Source organism: Cynocephalus volans, chromosome 1 (assembly GCF_027409185.1).
Source record: "Cynocephalus volans isolate mCynVol1 chromosome 1, mCynVol1.pri, whole genome shotgun sequence".
Taxonomy (NCBI): Eukaryota; Metazoa; Chordata; class Mammalia; order Dermoptera; family Cynocephalidae; genus Cynocephalus; species Cynocephalus volans.
Window position 1 is genome coordinate 240830602 of NC_084460.1, and position 20535 is coordinate 240851136.

The 20535-nt window shown below is 33.5% G+C and overlaps 1 protein-coding gene across 3 annotated transcripts in view; it reads left to right on the plus strand.

Annotated features, from left to right (window-relative positions):
* MAP3K20 (mitogen-activated protein kinase kinase kinase 20) overlaps nt 1-20535 on the plus strand; it is a 170156-nt gene that overhangs the window by 74287 nt on the left and 75334 nt on the right. For all 3 annotated transcript variants that reach the window (XM_063080751.1, XM_063080742.1, XM_063080733.1), the window contains exons 3-5: nt 2448-2535; nt 13538-13639; nt 17611-17676. In XM_063080751.1, the coding sequence (XP_062936821.1) occupies nt 2448-2535; nt 13538-13639; nt 17611-17676 (256 nt within the window). The remainder of the gene's footprint in view (nt 1-2447; nt 2536-13537; nt 13640-17610; nt 17677-20535) is intronic.

Sequence of the window (20535 nt, forward strand, 5' to 3'; positions counted from 1 at the left end):
ATTTTTTGTCATGATGGACCATTATTCTAGCCTTCATTATTAACAACAGTGAACTCATTTTCAGACCATTAATTCATTGTTTTTGTGGGTAGTTCATTTGCTAGAATATCCCAGATTATAGATCTGGAAAACAATGGAAAAACAACAATTTAATGAGAAATTGTTTACTACATATTTACTGCAACAGTTTCATTAATGAATTCTTGCAAGCAGGTTCCTATAAAGGCAAAATCCACAGAATACATCCACTTCCTATCAGAGAGCAACTGCTACAACACAGGTTTTAATAATGCAGTTAACTCCACACTTGTTTCTGTTAGATCTGGTTTGAATTGCTAACATCATGATATCATTTGACCTTCATTTATTACAAACACATCACTTCTTTATTCAGTCTGCATCTTTATTATTAGCCCATTTCCATGAAACTAGTACAGCACTCCGAAGTATTATGTTGTTTTCATGATATTAAATCAGATTCTTAGTTTATTAAATGAGAACCTAAAGTCTTATTTCATGGAAATGTATTTTACTTCCAAGTTATACTGCAAAAGAGTAGCTTTTTTCTTCATAACTGTAAAAATATATAATATAAACACAGTAGGATATAGGATAATGATTGTTATTTTGACATTAGCATTTCACTGCCCAAGACCTGTTAGACAGCTTACCAACACTAGAAAAGATAAGTCCTGTCTCCTCAAGGTATCACCTGGCAATATCTTAAATGTAAACACGAAAACTAGCTGAAACACTATAAATTCCCTGTATGCTAAATTGTAAAGTGGTCATCCAAAGATTCAGAATATTCTTGTATTTACTTTTTATTGATTTAAAAAGATTTAAAACTTTTAATGGTCAGAATCCAGATACCTTAAAGAATATACCAAAGGATAACGTTCTCCCAGTTTGTCAAATACTGGTCCAAACATTAACTCTATTGCGTTACTCACAGAGTTGATCTGCCACTTAAAAATAAGGGGGCTTATGATTTCCAAACTTCACATGAACTATATTTTACAACAAAGTTCATTAATTATTTTGTAATGAGAAGTAGAATTGCCGTGCTGATGAACAGTTGTGTTGCCTACTTGGGAAACTAAATTATGAGATGAAGGTTGCTTGATGAACACAACCTCTGTACATGGTAAGCACTCAGTAAGTGTTAAGGAATACTTTGGGTAAGCAATGATAGCCTCATTCAATACTTATATACTAAAAGAAAAACTCTGTGAAGTCAGCCTTGGTAAGTGTCTCCTTCAATCACTGTTAATCTTTCTTTCTCTTGATTCCATTATTAATCCCATGCCAACCAACAAACTTGTTTTCTACCTAGTCAACACCACCTTCAAAACCAGATTCACAGAATGTGTTTTTAATAAAATCTTAGTGCTTATCCTATGGAAAAAAAAATTTTAGCAAATAACACTAATTCACAGTGTGCAGATTCTCAAAGGGGAGTTCTCTCTCTGACCAAGCTTCTCCATTTTCATTAATTGCTGACATCTTCTTGATGATCCCCTTTCTGGGACAGGACTTATAAATCTCCTATTTACTTACTGCCAATAATATGCCTTTCATTTAAAAATGTTAAACCCTTTCTATATTTAACTTACATGATTTTATACCTCGTATTTATAATTCTTGATGAGCCATATTTTATCTCCACAAAAGTAATAAAATTTTAATGAATATATATGATTTATCTACAGATCATTTTTGATAGACATTAGCAGATATACACTGTGGTATTTGTTTTTTTCATTTTAAAAACTAAGTTTAACAAATATAACTTGTTTTTTTTACCATGTTAACCTTCAGTACAGAGTTCTAGTATTTATTACATTTCAAAGTGTATGAATATGACCTCCTATCAAATCACTACTGAAAGTCAAGAATTCACCTTTACATATTTACAATATCTTGCATACAGAAGGAGAGCAAAAATATATTTTTCAATGAATGATTAAATAAATAATATAGATGGGTGTTAACTGAACCTATTCCATTAATATTTTTAAAAACCAGACATTAATTTTGCCTCATCCAACCTATAGAAGTTTAGTCTTGCTGCAGCCTCCCAGAAGAGACATTATGCAGAAAAAATATATTTGACTGTTAGGAGGAAGAGGGCTTTATTGTAAATAAATAGGGCGTCTCACCTCTTTAGTCATCTTCTACCACTGTCAGTCATGGGGGCTTACTAGGAAGCACCTCTTTTGTTGCTTCTTCAAACCCATTTCCATTTTTAAATTTGCAGAAAACTTCAATAGAAATTCATAAACTTGCAAGAATGCTGCTAAGACAGTTTTATTGCCTCACAATGCTTGTTAAGCACATATAAATTTTTATAAATGTAAGTAAAAGAAAATTGAATAGGAAGACTATTTTATTAGACTATTATAAATGTGAAATTTTATGCAATGTTGCGTTTGATTTTTGTACAGGCAGAAATACTCAGTGTCCTCAGTCACAGAAACATCATCCAGTTTTATGGAGTAATTCTTGAACCTCCCAACTATGGTATCGTCACAGGTAGGAACTCATTATTTGACTACTTCTTTCCCCAATTACATAGCTTTAGATTCCTTTAGACGCTAAAATGCCTAATATTAGGTTCAGCCATGAATTGTATGTTACTGTCAGATGTCACTTTTGTTGCTATAAAGCATTAATAAAACTGATTATATCAATATAATTAAGAATGGTGTTTCCACTCCTACCCTTGTTTAATTGTGCTAATTATATCTGTGTAAATGCTATTTAAATGCACTCACAGCTGCAGTACCAATATTTAAAGGTGCCGTTTAACTAAAATTTTATTTAATTAGTTGAAGTGAGAGATGTTTTTTGTAACTCTGTGACCTTTTATAAATTAAGATTTCTTGAGCCATTCATGTTGTAATTCTTTGCAAGGCATTTTAATCCCATTAGAGTATTCTTTCTTCAAGGTCTCTGACGTGAGAACAATATTTTTCAGGTTTGGTCATCTGAGTTAGTAATGACCTTGATCTAAATTATCACATAATTTGGAGCAGCAGTTTGTAACTGATGGAAATATTCTTTTCAGAAAGGAACACATAGAAGGATAGACACATTTTAATACTTTAATCTCATATTTATCCAATCCACTGAACAGCTTTAGGTCTGTAATAACTTTAATGATCAGTTTTACAATAAACACTTTTGTATTCCTTATCATGGCAATTATTTGATTAAACAAAAACAAATAAGAAGACCTTTAAAGATTGCCTCTATCTTCTTCCTCTGTAGTGGTAAGAACTTAGATTTTCTTTATAGAAAATAACAACAAAACACTCAATAAAAAGGATTGTACTAGGTACTTTCTTATAAATTATCTCATCTACTACTTATAATCACCCTATGAGGTAAGGAAAATAATTTCTACTTTACAAATAAGAAACTTTAACTGATATAGCTTTCCCGTAGTCACCTAGCTAGTGGTAGAACCAGACGGTATGAATTTCACAGATTGATTTTCCACAGAAGCTCCTCTTCTTGCATGCAAACCAGGTTCTGGAAGGCTGTGAGCTCACTGATTCTTAAGTTCAAAGGGACATGGTTGCTGTTCCATCTTCTGGTGGCAGGTTGTCAACATACATGCTTTTACTCTAAGTAGCATTTTTACCTAAGTTCATAAGTGGAAGAACTTTTATCCCCAATTCACTGTCTTTAGATCTGTGCCTGAAATGAGGCAGATAGCAATTTATGTCTTGAGACTATATTTCCTATTAACCTAAATACCCAAGAGTGGGTTAAATTATTAGGTAATACCTAACCTTTTAGGTCAGATTTCTGATTTACAGTTAAACCTTTCTCTGACCAGTTACCATATGGCTCCTTTTTTTCCCAAGTCCATTGTATTTCCTTTTTATTAGTTATGTTTACTTTGTAAATCTGAATCCAGTTTTCTGATACTCATTTGTGGCTGATGTTATTCGTATCCAGCAGATGAAGTGTGATACTCCAAAGAGATTAAAAACTCTGCTTCTTGTCTTATATTTTGGATGTTTAATACTTTTGAAAAGAATATTTTAGCTTAACTAACTCAATGGCTATTCATGACGTTTTCTAGTTTCTTGAGGTAAAGATAAAGAGTAGAAAAGGGACTTGAGGCATGACATGCATTCCTTTTTCCAGGAGTTTACTCTAAGTCCCAAGGAGGATGTGAAACACATTCACTCGTACCCAGCATATTCATCCTGGGTAGTCTCATGCAAAAGAGGGACAAAGAATCCAAGTAGTTTCATGCATAAGTTTGATTTTATTTAGTATTTGTATCAGACTAGCCGGCCCTTTATTTCATGCATCCCTTTAGCATTCCCTACTCATACCTACACCTAACCAAAGAACTTTGTTAAATTGATTAATTCTTTATAGATCTGTATCTATTTCCCAGTAGAGCCAGTAAGGAAAGAACTGTTAACATTAAATATTTCTTTAAGGCAACACAAGTTTCAGAATTGTGAGGTGCATTTATAGCTCTCATTGACTTAAGAGATTGATTATTAAAGAGACCTATTAGTCATGTTTTGGTGTTTTAAAATGTATTAATTTGATATGATTATCTTTGTTCCTAGAGATGTTAGTTTTAATTAACTGAATGTTTATTGATACAGACCTTTTCAACCAACCTCTACAACGTTAGGATCAAGCCATGCTCTGTGCATGGGTAGCAGTACAACATGCCAACTGAACCAAGTTTGGTAGTGAAAAGATCAAATGGATTAGGGATGATAGCACTTACCCTGCCTCTTGGAACGAACACAAAGAAGTCTTAGTGTGATGAAGTCAAGAGAGAAATAAAGATAGGCAGGTAAACAAACACTGGTCTCTCAGCATAGTTAGATACCCCTGTATGAACCCCTCATCTTTATCAGATGTTAGAGGCTCTGAGTGAGGAAGCTCGAATGGATTGAGTCCATTCACCTTGAATATTTTGTTAACGGAAAAGGTTGTTGCAGCAGGCAGCTGTTGTCACTCATTCTAAGGGCTTGAAAGAATCATTTATCAGAGTGATAGGATGGAATGAGCATTGGAATGGTAATTGGGAGATGTGAGATCTTGTCTTGATTGTGCCAAAGCTTCAAAGATGGGACACTGATGATCTCTCTCTGTCTCAGTTTTCTCTTGTGATTGAAGGGAATAGACTAGATCATCTTTGGGTGAGAGTGTGCATGTGCATGTGTACACTTGTGCATGTGTGTTTGCTGAAACTTTTCATCACAGATTATAAAACCTGCTTATTAGGGGTCCTGGGGAAATGAACATCTTTCCCCCAGATCTACAGAGAATCTAGTGACTAGATGAGGGTGACTAGAACCTCCGACTTAAAAGGCAAAAGATATAATAATGGAGTATCTTTTCTTTGATTGTTGGAAAACTCTTAATTCTGTACTGCTCTCATTATTATTTTTTAAATATGTATATTAACACAAAATATATACTTGAGGGCAGGGGGAACCCCTGGGAAAGGAAGGAAGGGGTTGATAAATTAGATCACATAGCTCTTACAGCAAGCCAGATTGGAGAGGAACTGCCACCCAAAGTATCTGGTAATCCAAGAGTAGAGAAACGTGGCAGATGAGGTGCCAGGGTTCCAGAGGAAAATGACTTTGGATCCCAGAGGCCTAGAGAATTGCATCTGTGGGGCTGATATCACCTCTTAAGTTTATTACCTATTCTGTATTACCTCTTATCACTTCTCTAAAAAAGGATACTAGTTCTGCATGATTTGTCAGCAGTCCCAAATTTTTATTAAATGCAACCATGGAAAACATTAATTTTTAAGTGCCCAATCTCATTTCCTTTAACTTGATCTTGATTTATTTTAAGCACAGACACATCTAATTTCCATGTTTTGATATTATGCTGTTTTTTTCTTATTAGCCAATTAGAGACAAGTGTCACATCTTGTTATAACAAATTCAAGACACTTGCCCAGATTCATTTGTTCTATTTATAATAATCCAAACTAAGCTTGGTCTTGGTGATATTTTATTGTACAGAGATTTCACAGTAATGGTATTTCAACAATACTGATTATATGTTTACATTTTTCAAAACCAGCTATTGTTGCCATACCACTCAAAGGAAAAATCGTCTTAGAAATCAAAAGGAGATATTTGCTTAATGTGGTTCTTAATGACTTTTAAAAAAATAGTTAAAACAAATACTTTATACTAGTATAAAGTCCAATAAACTACTTTTTAGGGAACAGCTAAGTGGTTTAAAAAGCATATAACCATGTGTGTATATGGTGAGTCCTCAATTTCCAGTGAGAAGAAAAAAGGATGGAAGAATTAAATTCCCATTTAAAATAATTAATATGTTTAGCTACTCACATATTTAAAAATCACATTTTGTATAAAATAAACGTAATAATATTGCCTTTCTTGCACCCTCACATTCATGAAACAATTTCATTTAATCATGTATCTTCTACATCCATGTCTTCTTCATCAACATTGGAACGACTTTTTAAGTTATCTTAACATGGTTTTCAGAGTTTATCATCTTCACGATAGTCTAAGATGTCTGAAATATAGTAGTTTTGGATCTCTATATGGTACCGTCTCTGGATATTTATCCTAAGCTACACGTACCCAACGGCATACATTAGTATTGTTGGATATTTTAGTCTCATAAGGTATATTTGTAACCATAACCGATTGCTTTTTAAAGTGATCATTAGAAGACTAGTTTTCAATGGCATCCCACAGTTGTAACTGAGAGCTTGTAATTGCAGGAATAATTATTCTACTGTGTTAAATTTTGTTTACTGTTTTTTTTTCTTTCTTCCCTTCCCTTCCCTCTCATCTCTTCCCCTTCTTTCTTGCTTGTATTCATATAGGTGACCTCTGTGAGCCTGCAAAAACTACTTTTGATTAAGGACATCTCAGGTTCATATATTTTCCCCTAGACTGTTTTGTTGTTTAAAATAAAGTAATCGAGAGAGTGCCCTATAATAATAAGATATTTTAGAAGTATCTGTAGTTAAGGCGACTCACTCTTTTCTGAGGAATAACTTTACTTTATATTTGGCATTTTCAGTCATTTTTAAAGATCATGAAACAACTTTCTTCCAATTGCTATTCCAGTAACAAAGAATATTTGAATGGTATATCACCAGAGATGTTTTATTTATAGAAGGCAGCTTAATTGTCCAGAGTATATGATAGTATAGGCTACTAACTTCTTTATTGTTACATTGGACCAAGCTATTTAATAGTAAAATTTGAAGCTCTTCTCTTCTTCACTATTGCTTCATTCATCGAAGATTATCACTGTATTATACAACTTTGATGTCAAAATAAAAATTACACAGAAACAAAAACAATAATGTGAGTCATCCACTGAGATAACTAAGTTTTGCTATGAGTATTAGTATTTTTCCGAAGGAATAATTTCTCATGATAACATATATTTAATTGTATGAATCACCTTTAGTTTCAGAGTATTGTTTCTATTTTATGTCTTTACAGATAGAAGAAATTTTAAAAAGCTGTTTGTTGAAATTATAGACATTATTATTAAGGTGGTGATAATTATTATAAATCATTAAAGCTCAGATGGGGTGATTCTCAGCTTTCTAAAATGAGGCCCAACTTTTCTCCAAATTGTCCTTTAATATAAAAAGGGAATTTTCTGGGAGCAACCTTTAGCTATGGATCAATTAGGAGGTCAGCAAATTCTCTCTCCAAAATGCGTCTATCAATCTGGACAAAGATTTTAGCATTCTGGAAATTGACCAGAGGTATACAGCAATCTGAGCAGTATTTATTATTGAAAAACTGATGAATTTTGGGTAATTGTGCAGTAGTGCTCTTGCCTGGGGTTCTTCTCATTCATCTTTCCCTACCCCCACCCCAGCTTAGTCAGAACAGAGGGCAGACCATGAGGATTAGAAGCATTGTTGCTGCAGTTGAAGGGTGCTCACTAGATCTGGAGCAATGGGTAATGCCTACATCCACCAGCATTGTCAGTGGAAGTGATGTTCTTGGTGGCAGGTGAGCAGGGATGGCTAAAAGCTCTACTAAGCTGAGCTAATGGTTGTGATTGGGGTAAATATTTTCCTGGCTGAGGCCACAGATGTACAAAACACAGTGGAGAGAGCCCAAGTACCCACATACTCCTTGTAGGTCCTCAGGCTACACACATTTGAGGAGACAGAAAAGGCCCTGGGAAAGTAAAAAACAGCCTGAACTTTGAATGTGCTGTCACTCCTTACATGCGATCCATCAGCCCAGCACATTTGAGCACAATTTCTGTATGATCATTGGCTGATCATTAACCCATGCAGATAAAGGAAAACCCCTAAAAGGCTAGGCATAGAAATACGAACAAGATTTTTTTTAAAAAAAACTGAGCAGTGACATCACTGAGGACACATTGCAGGAGAGACAGATATAATAAATTTAGCTCAAGTAAGTTAGCAAACAAACAAAATCAAGAACAACTTTCTGGGGGTAAAGTCAGAATCCAGAGTTGCTATAATACATTATCTAAGGTGTTCAATTAAAAAAATAAGATATGTAAAGAAACGGGAATGTGTAACCCATGTTCAGGAAGAAAAATCATTGATAGAAATACTTTCTTCTTGTCTCCAGACAGTAACAGACAAAGCTTTAAAAGCTTCAAAGAACTAGAGGAAACTATATTTAAAGAATTAAAGGAAAGTATGAAAACAGTGAATCAATCAGTACAGAATATCAAGTAGATAGAAATTATTTTTTAAAAAAAGGATGCAATGGAAATTCTGGAGTTGAAAAAGACAATAATTGAAATGAAAAATTCTCTAGAGTGAGATGGCAGAAATGAAAAAATCAGTGAACCTAAAGCTAAATCAATAGAGATATATCTAATTAAAAAACGAGAAAATATTTGAAGAAAAATGAACAGAACCTCACAGTCCTGTGGGACAACATCAAGTATACCAATGAGTATACATTGGAATGAGAAGAGAGGAGGGGTAGGAATATATTTGAAGAAACAATGTCCAAAAACGTCTTGAATTTGATAAAATCATTAACATATATATTTGAGAAGCAAACCCCAAGTAGGATAAATGCAAATGAGCCCACACCTAAATAAACCGTAGTCAAACTGTTGATACAGATAAAAAGTAAAAATCTTGAAATGTGCAAGAGAAAAGGAACTCTTCATGTACAAGGGAACAACAATACGAGTAATGGCTGACTTCTCATCAACAATAATGGAGGCCAGAGGCAACAGAATGACATTGACTGTGCTAAAAGAAAAAATTATATTCAGAAAAGTTATCTTTTAAAAACAAAATCAAAATAAGGACATTCTTGGATAGAGAATGAGAGAATTCATTGCTAGCTGACCTGCCGTAACAGAAATGCTAGAAAAAAAAAAGTCCTTCAGGCTGAAAGGAAATGACACCAGATAGTAATTAAAATCCATAGGAAGAAATAAAGGGTATGGGAAATGGTAAATATGTGGGTTCATATAAGACTTCATAAATATATTTAGTCTCATTTCTGATAACATTTTTAAAAACCTAAGATTGTATAAAGCAACAAAATTTTTTTACTTTTGTTGACTTTCAAACATATATAGATCTATCACAATAATAGCATAAAGGATGAGGACGGAAATGGAGTTATATTGGAGAAAAGTTTCTATATTGTACTGTAATTCAGTTTAGTATTAATCTTAAGTAGATTGTGCCAAATTAAGATGCATTTTATAATCCCTTGAGCCACCACTAAGAAAATCAGTCAAGAAATATAGTAAAAAATCAACAAAGGAATTAAGGCATTAAAAATTGCTTAACACAAAAGAGAAGGAACAGAGGACTGAGAAGGACAGGAGACATGTAGAAAACAAAATAGCAAATGTAAACCCAATTACATTAATAATTACATTAAATGTGAATGGTCTAAAACACCACAGGCAAAAGGCAGAGATTATCAGACTTGATAAAAAACCAAGATCTAACTATATATGGTCTACAAGAGACATACCTTAGATTCAAAGACACAAATAGGTTAAAAGTAAGAAGGTGGAAAAAGACATACCATGCAGACAATAACCATCAGAGATCTGGAGTAACTATATTAATTTCAGACAAAATGGACTTAAGAAATATTTCTAGAGACAAATTGGCCATTTCATAATGATAAAAGGATCAATATATCAGAAAGATATAGCAATTATAAATGTACATATACCTAACAACAGGTCCTCAAAGTATGTGAAGCAAAAACTGACTGAATTAAAAGTAGTAGACAATTCAACAACTGATTTTAATTCTGCATTCTCAATAATTGATAGAACAACTAGACAGAAAATCATCAAGTATGTAGAAGACTTGAAGAACACTCTGAACCAACTCTGTCTAACTCACATTATAGAACATGCCACCCAACAAAGAATACATGTTTTTTCAAGTACATATGGAACATTCTCCAGGATACATCATAAGTGAGGCCATGAAATAAGTCTCAATACATCTAAAAGGATTGATATCATACAATGTATATTTTCCAACCACAATGGAATTAAATTAGAAATAAACAACAGAAAGAAATCTGGAAAATTCACAAATATTTGGAAATTATCCAGCACACTTCTAAATACACATTGGGTTGAAGAAGAAATCATAGTGGATTTTAAAATATTTTGGAATGCGACATATCAAAATTATAGAATGCAAGATAAAACAGTAGCTTTCAATACCACTATCAAAAAAGAAGAAAGGTCTGAAATTAATAACCTAAGCTTCAACCTGAAGGAACTACAAAAATAAGAACAAAATAAAATGAAGTAAGCCAATGGAAGGAAATAATAAAGATTAGAACAGCATACGATAAAATAGAAAACAGAAAAATAATGGAGAAAATCAATGAAACTAAGTTTGATCAGTAACTAATGAAACTAACTTTGATCAGTAAAATTGACAAAGCCTTAGCTAGGTTGACAAAGAAAAAAGAGAAGATACAAGATACAAATTAGCAAAATTATAGGAGCACTATGGCTCCTACAAAGGTTTAAGAAGATAATAAGAAAAAGAGAATGTTAACTTTATGCCAACAAATTAGACAAAATAAATTTAACAAATAAGTGTAAAACTTGTACAGTGAAAAAGTACAAAACATTGGGGAGGGTAATTAAAAATCTAAGTAAACAGAGAGACATTTACATGCTTATGGTGTGGAAGATTCAGTATTGTCAAGATGGCAATTCTTCCCAAACATCTATAAATTCAAGACAATTCCTATCTAAATCCCAGCAAATTTTTTTGCGGAAATTATTAATCCTAAAATTTACATGAAAATGCAAAAGACCTAGAAATAGCCAAACCAGTTTTAAGTACTAAGTTTGGAGACTATATCATTTCAAAACTAATTATAAATCTGCAGTAATCAACATTGTGTGATATTGGCACAATTTCTATAGTCATATAGATCAGTGGAACAAAATTGAGTCTAGAAAAAAACCTCACATTGATCATTAATTGATTTTCAACAAAAGCGCCAAGACAATTCAATGGGTAAAGGATAGCATTTTCCAAAGGATAGCATATTATATTGAAACAATTAGAAATCCATGTGCAATACACACACAAACCGGGGGGCGGGGAGGAAGAAGATATAACAACCACAATTATTTGAAGTTGATACAACAAACAAACAGAAAGGACATTGTTGGGGGGGAGGGGGGGAGGGAGAAGGGAGGGAGGTTTTGGTGATGGGGAGCATTAATCAGCTACAATGTATATCGACAAAATAAAATTTAAAAAATAAAAAAATAAATTTAAAAAAAAAAAAAAAAAAAAGAAATCCATGTGCAAAAAAAATCCCAAAAAACTATCTTAGACCCTCACCTCATACCATAGACAAAAATTAACTCAAAATGGATTATAGACCTAAGTGTAAGATCTAAAACTATAAAACTCTTAGAAGAAATAGGTGAAAATCTTCATGCCTTTGGGTTAGGCAGAAAGTTCTGAGATATGACACCAAAAGCACAAGCCATAAAAGAAAAGTTGATAAATTGGAATTCATCAAAATTAAGAATTTCTGCTCTTTGAAAGATGCTCTTAAGAGAATGAAAAGATAAGTAACAGACTGGGAGAAAATATTTGCAAATTTTATATCTGGTAAAGGACTTGTATCCAGAATAAATAAATAACTCTTAGAATTCAGTAAAACAACCCGGTTTTAAAATAGGCAAAAGATTTGAATAGACATTTTGCTTAAGAATATACACAAGGGGCTAGGCACATGAAAAGATGCTCAGCTTCATTCATCACTAGGGAAATGCAAATTAAAAGCTCTATAATTCACCTCTAGAATTATACCCACTAGAATGGCCATAACAAAAAAGACAGACAATACCAAATGTTGGTGAGGATGTGGAGAAACTGAAATCTTCATGCATTGCTGATGGCAATATAAAATGGTACACCCTCTTTGGAAAGCAATTTGATGGTTTCTTAAAAAGGTAAACATAAACTTACCATGTGAACATGCAATTCCACTCTCAGGAATCTACCCAAGAGAAATGAACACATTTCTGCACTCAGACATGTTCCACATACACTAGTGTTCAGAGTAGCACTATTCATAATAGCCCAAAACTGATAACAATCTAAATGTCTATCAGCTGGTAAATGAGTAAGCCAAATGTAGTGTATATCCATACAATGGAATAATATTCAGCAATAAAAAGTAATGAAGTCCTGCTACGTGCTACAACACGAATGCCTTGAAAATGTTATGCTAAGGGAATGAAGTCAAACAATATATCAAAAAAGTAGAAATACCACAATTTGTATGATTCCATTTATATAAAATATCCAGAAAAGGCACATTTGTAGAGAGGAAGAGCAGATGATAGGGCTGGTGGTGAGAGTGGTGATCAACTGTGAACGCACAACGTAGCAGTTTGGACTGATGGAAAGGTTGTGAGACTGGATCGTGGTGGTGGCTACCCAACTCTAATCAATTTACTAAAAATCATTGAGTTATACACTTAGAACAGGCAAATTTTATGGTAGGTAATTTATACCTCAACAAAACCATTTTTAAAGAAATGTTCTCACTTTCTTGACTGTTTGTGCTGAAATTTTGAGAGCTCTTCTAAATCCTGATGCAACTAGGATTGATTTGCTTACATTTTGACATAAACTCTCTGATTTGTGTGTTTAATATTCTCTATCTCCTAAGAATAATAACTATCCAAGAAATACCTTTGTACAAGTGTACCTTTGTTTTAAATACATTTCTTCCAGCACCTCTTTGTGTTTTTCAGTTTCAGCTAAATGCTTTTTGGTTCTTAACTGAAGTTTACTATTCTGTTAGTGGTCTTGTCTTTGACAGTTTTTTTCCAAATTGGTATTAACTGTTAGAAACCACAGCATGGAACAATTTTTGTATACTTTTGATCTCTTTTGTTAAGTTCCTTAATATTTTTCTGATGAAAACATAAAGTCTTATTTCTGAAATGCACCTTGGTTTTAATTATATCTTTCTTTTTGAAACAGAATATGCTTCTCTGGGATCACTCTATGATTACATTAACAGTAATAGAAGTGAAGAGATGGATATGGATCACATCATGACCTGGGCCACAGATGTAGCCAAAGGTAATAATGCTTGGTATATTCTTAAAGAATTGGTGGGAAGTATTTTCCCGTGCTGACATGGGGACTTGTGTCAGAAAAATTTTTATTCTGTCTTTAAATGTTCATTTTTCAGGCCAAAAGTAGTAAGAATTATGCAACTTACTGTACAGATAATATTTTAGGTCATTGTCTTTCCACTCCTGAATTCTTTTTCTCTTCTTCCTTTCTTTATTTTATATCTTTTCCTAAAATCAAGTTCTAGCAAGTTAGTAAACTCCAGGGCAGACATTTTTGCTATGTTTTGTGACACTGTAATCGATCAGCTTGCTTGACACATTAAATGGAAAAAATCTTAATTCTGTTACTGTTCTGAAAGTTTTTACTTAGACTCAGAATCCAGAAAACGTGATTTATTGTAGGGTTAGTACTACTCATTTTATACACAGAATAATATGCTAAAAATAGTAAGTATTTGCAAAAATAAATTTACTTGTCCTGCCATGTACAAGCAATTCAGATTTTATTTTATATTTAATGTAAACTTGGGCATCATCTTGGAAATGAAATATTTTAATACACAAAATTCATAAACAAAGTACCATTTCTTTTTCCCTCATAAATTCCTGCATAGACTAATGCTTTCTAAAGCAATTCAAGATCCATTTATTTTTATCTCTCTTTTTTTTCATTTTCCTAACTGAACATTTCTGAGTTTTCAAAGTTGCTTTGGAAACAACTAGATCTAAATAACGAACACTGATAGTTACATTTGTATTCTAAGAACCCATGGAAAGCAAGTGTGTCTAAATTTTACTGGGGCAATTAACTCCTTTGCATTTTAGCACTGCATTCTTTACAAGCATCTCTTTGTAAAGCAAATATAATGTTGTTTAGCACTCAATCAGGGGAACACACACTTTACTTTCACAGGGAAGTCATGCAGTGACTTCCAAAAGTAATAGTCTTTTGGAATATGATATAGCCTTTGGGGAATTATCTTTTTTATTGTCTGTTTTAAGTTTCATCAGTACTGTCCAAATTCTTCAAATAAGGAAAGTAAAAAAATTTTTTTAAAGTTTCACACTAGATACTACTGCTGAATGATGCTAGTTCATTATATTATAAAAATAAGAAGCTCTGTTCAGGATGGTGTACTTAAGGCTTTGGCTGTGTTAGTTAACTTCATTGTATATTCATGCATCAGGTATCTCAAATCAGCCTTAGAATTTCATATTCTTCAAAATATTTTCATGTAACATTATAGTCACTTCCGCATGTCAGTAGTACACAGTGACCACCTATTATTAGAAGCTGCTTGCGGATTGTGGAAATACATAAGTGTAAATACATACAGAGACAGTCTTTGACTTACAGCACTTTACCTTACAGACATTTAGGGTGCTCAGCCAATTACACCCATGTACTACTTAACGGCACTTAGGATGGATAGACAGCAAAGAACTCAACTGACATCAGTCACTCTGCTTCCTGCTGTGCTCTACTTAAGCATCCCTGGTTCCTAGCTGTTAACCTCTTCCCGCCTTTTCCACCTCCCTGCCCCATCAGCCCGGTCTGAGTCTCTTGCATCAGCACAGTCATTCCCTGGTGTTTCTCAAGAGTGCCGGGGGTCTGCATCAGTAGGGCAAGGAAGAGAAGACACAGAATTAAGTAGCAAACTGGAACCAGAGGTAAAGAATAGGGAAGGAGAGAATGAGAGCAGACTCCCTGATGGTGTCCAACACTACAGAATAATAAAACCCCATTTACTTGGCTGGTTAATTGATCTGAAAGGCAAGTGCTAATGTAATGTGTTTGGCCTTGGGCGAGAAGAGTTAGGCAAAGAAGAGGCTTGTTTATTTATAGTTACAAGTACTACTTAACATTTAAAAATCTTTTAAGATGGCCTATAAAAAGGAAAAGAACCCAACCCTCTTTGATAAAGCTGTGTGTAGAACTTAGAGATTAAAGAGCAATATGTGTGGATTCTTTTGAAATTCAGCTGTGGACCTTTCAGTTTGACCACGATTGAAGCCTCTGAAGCAACAATGTGTTGAGAAATCAAAGAATGAGTAATTCATTTCAAATAAGAGTTGATTCATGCACTTTGAAATAGGAATTGCTCAGCATCATTGCTGTTGAGAGAATATCTCCTCCAAGTAAAAAATGACTCTCTTCTTTCATGACCAACAAGTATATCTGAAATTGCTGCAAGTCAATCATCAACACAAAAAGCAAAAATAAAAGCAGATAAACCTGAATCCAGTCTCAAAATGGTCACCGATTCCAGATCTCTCCAAAAGTATTCTCAATGACACCTGTCACATCTTTTATAGGAAACCCTAAAAGTTAAAACTTGATGAAAGTATTTTTCAGCCTTCTTAATTGTTTGCAATAAAAATAAGGCAGAATTATAAATGGCTTTACAAAAGCAAATTAAATAGAATTTTATGATTGTTATTACTGCTGTTTATTTACACTAAATATTATTTAAGTCTATACTATACATTGTACACAGTTAATTTATGGTATTTTTTTCTGATGATAACCTGCCACGAGGAAGAAAAGTGCCTATATTTAAAGCTTTTTGAGTCTTGTTTTTCTAAATCCTTACATGTCAGCAAGTATAGAAACTATCTCTACCTTTAATAGTAATTGAATACATTCTACTTGGAAAATTATTCAGGAATTTGATTCTAAAAGCAAGAAAAAGTTAACTGTGAACTTCAGTCATAGAGATTATTAAATGCTACTGGAGTTGTAACTATTGGATTTTTGCAATTTGAAGTAAAGTATGTAGAACTTCATATTAGAAGAGAGATTATCTTCATCCCAATTACATCTTGTTCAAGATTACTTAAATTACTATTACTTTTGTTAATTCCTTTCAGTGATATTGCCATGTGGCAAGAGTTTAAATTTTTTTCTCATTTTCTTTGTTCTTTCATGATTCTTTAATATATAATAAGAATGGTAGAAAAAGAATATTATAGATTTAAAAATTAACCTTTATGAAATTGAAATGTTCTGTATACTTTAAAAAGCCAAAGCCTAGTTATTAAATTATGTTCACTGGATAGTTGATTTACAAAAGGAGCCTGTTTGATTTGGGGAAAAGGGAGGCTGTTTATCCATTATTTAGAAAAGTTAACTTGAGAAATAAAGGAAAAGGAAATATTTCAGTAGACAATGTGTATCTTCTTTATTTTAAGGGGGTAGATAATACATAAATAAAGTCAAACACTACTAAGGGGGTAACCATGAAATATGTCTTTTAAAGTATAATTTTTGATTCAGAATAATAAAACTCTACTTAGTTTATACATACCCAATTTACTGAAATAACTTGATTTACATCCTAAATATGTTGGAGAGAATTTTGAAGTGTATTTAAATATAGAATATCTCAAAGATTCATCCTAGTGAAAAAAATAAAATATTTTGTTAACACTATATATTTTTCTACCTGAAGATCCATAAAATCCTTTACCAACCGTAATTAATCAGTCCTCTCAGGTCTCCCCACCCCTACCCTACCTCCACTCCCAGATCTTGTTGGAATGAGTACTGAAAAAAAAAACCAACTTGCAACTATGTAACTGCAGACTTCCAAATGAAAACTGAAAATCCTGGTCAGAACTTTGGAAGATTTAGAAGGCAGTTGGTAGTGGCATACCTAAGTTACAGAGCACTCTTCCAGTGGTTACTGTGCTATTTTGGTGCAGACTACAGAAAATTAAGGTGTCCTTATTAGGTATCATAAGAAGCTAGCTTTATCCACAATCAAATTCCATCCTCTAAGAGATAAAACCACATAAATTTTACCTAGCATATAAATGTTACTACTGTATGCATGTCCTGTTTCTATTTTAACCTAAAAGAATAAAACACATGAATTTAGTTTCTGCTATTGAATTATTTGAAAAATATGAAAGGTAATACTGATGCAATGTTGAAAAATATTAATAGGCTTTTTTTCCTTCTTATATGAAAAGGAATGCACTATTTACACATGGAGGCTCCTGTTAAGGTCATTCATAGAGATCTCAAGTCAAGAAATGGTAATGTAGTCATATGTTTTTATTTTACCTATTTTATTACAAATTGCATGCACCTGTATGTTAAATTATTTAGACACAAGCATCATGTTTTACATATCTTGCATAACCTGCTGTTTGACCCACCACTGATACCGTGAAAATCTTTCCACTATCAGTAAATATCAAAATTCTCTATATCATTTGAAAAAGCTGCATAGTATTCCATTGTATGAATATAGCACAGAATGTGGACATTTGGGGGAAAATATGTGGACATTTGTGTTGTTTCTACTTTTTTCTTTGATAAGAAATATTGGGCTTAAAACTGTACAGCCAAATTTTTCAACACATCCCTAATTGTTTCTTTACAATCATTTTCTAAAAGAGGTATTGCTGGGTCAGAGTGTGTGGTCATGTATTTTTAGTCTTCTATTTTTAGAGGGCCCTCTGTACTAACAATTTTGAGTTTTGTCCTTGTTACTTCTGAATTATATGTTGTAAATTTTTTGTGTCAGTCATGCCCATATTACCTGGAGTAGTGCCCAAAAATGATTAGTGTGTTTGGGAGTTTGGAAAATAGAGACTTAATTTTTCTTCTTTCTCTTCTTCTGTACTTTATTAAGTTTATTTATGATTCTGTGTTGTATAATTTGGAGAACGAGCATTTTAAAACAAGTTGCAGGATTAGACATCACCTCACAGTAGGAGTGGTAACAATGCTTCTTCCATTACGTCACTTCAAAGTTATTGGAGAAAGGCAGTGGGATTATTTAGCTATCCAGAGCTAGCTAAAGTAAACATCAGAGTTTCCTACTTTAAAAAAAATCTTGCTATCAATTAATTAATTACACACTTTCTAAATGGTTCTTCTTAGTAAGGAAGAGAACTATTTATTTTTAGAAGATCTTTAGATCACTGTGGTTAAAATGGGTACATGCCAAAAGTGTGATCCTTAGAATGGCAAGTAGAAGAGGACCAGGAAATCGGCCAGGTACTCTCACTCATACTACAGGACCTTGAGGTTTGTGTGTGTGTATGGCAGGGAGTGATTGATGGGGAGGAAGGGAAGTTATTGGCAGCTGCCACTCATGAATAGTTCAGGTGGGACCACCAACTTAAACCTACCTGGTGGTTCAGGCCAATTATTCTTGCCCTCTTCTAGGTCATCACTTATCCTCTGACTCTTCTTAGACATAAGCTTCCTGGAACTAACCACTTGGACATATTTTTGGATAACAAGAAATCATCAGGAAATAATCTAGAATCTAGTAGGAAATATCAAATTTTTATGATTTTTGTCAAATTTCAGCTCATGCTCAGAATTTCAATCTAAGTAAGTTATTTGAAATAAGTATATCCTAAATCTTGCATGAGAGAAGAATGATTAAATTATGGATTTATCCATGCTATCACTATGAAGACCATTTAACAATGGAGAATGTCCTCATTTTTAAAAATTATAGTTTGTGTAGTTACTTGATAGGAACACACGTACACGTAAATTGAAAGAATATCGATGTAACTTTTAGCAGTTTTTGTTCCTGGGAGAGGGAACAAGACTTTCATTTTCTATGTTATACATTTTATAATGTTAGATTTTTTTAAATAAGAACTTGTTAAACTTTTAATGAGAAAAGGCGGTAGAGGTATTTTCAAAAATAACTGAATATAATATTAACAATATTTACATTTTTTTTTGCAAAGGGTTATAGCTTATTACTTATATTATGTTTACCATGAGGCTCTTTCTATATATTAGATCATGCAAAGATTATTTTCCTTACTTATCGAAATTATTAGGACCAGCTAATACAAGTAAGTATTGATCATCTGCCATGTTCAAGGTACTGTGTGGCTTACTAGAAAAATACTAGCAACAGTCCTTCAGGGTTCATTCCTTGGCCTCCTCTCCTCTTATGCTCTCACTCCCATAAAAGCCCCACTTAATATTAACACTCCCAAACAGATCTCAACTTCAAAACTATGTATCTATCTGCTTACTAGACATATCCACATTGATATTTTGTATGACCTTAAAATGTATTGTATCCAAACTGATCTTTTCATCTTCTCCTTACCCCCTGAAAAATCATTCCTGCATTTCCTTTCTCAGTGAGTGGCAATACCAGTTACCCAAGCCAGAAGTTAAATAAAATGGGATTATAGTTTGGATCCAGAGCTCCTGTCTAACCATTAAGTAGTACTGCCTCTTTATTTGATTTCATCATTAAGTCTTCCTGCTTCTCCCTCCATACCCAGCTATTCATCAAGCCTGGTTGATCCTGCATCCTAAATATCTCTTGACTCAGCCCACTCTCTCCTGTACTTGGCCACAGCCTCAACGCAGGCATCCTTATCTCTCTTAGACCACAATAACTTATGCAGTGATCTCCCTGCCTCCAATTCTGTTCTGTGATGGAGTCTCCCCGCTGCACATTTGCTTGTTTCATTCCTTCACTTAGAATTGTTCATTGTCTTTTCATTTCTCACAAGAGCTCCTCTTGACCTTGCTCCTGCCTTCCAAAATTGCTATGCTGTTTCTCTGCTCCTGAGTTTTTGCATAGGCTCTTCTGGCTAAAAAACTTCTTTCCTCCTACAGCTCTCCTCTTCTTAACTCCTGGGTTTTTCAGATCTTAGCAGAAGCATCATTTCTTCCAGGAAACTTCATCTGACCTCCCTAGACGTAGATATCCCTGCTCTTTGCTTCTGTAGTACTCTCTTTCTTTCATCATGGAATTAATTCCACTTCATTGTAGTTGTTTGTTTAATTGTCTCTCTGATTAGACTGTATACTCATAAGAGCAGAGACAATGCAATCTTGCTCACCCTCCTGTTCCTGAACATAATATATGGCCTTGCCCATAGCAGGTGCTCAGCAAA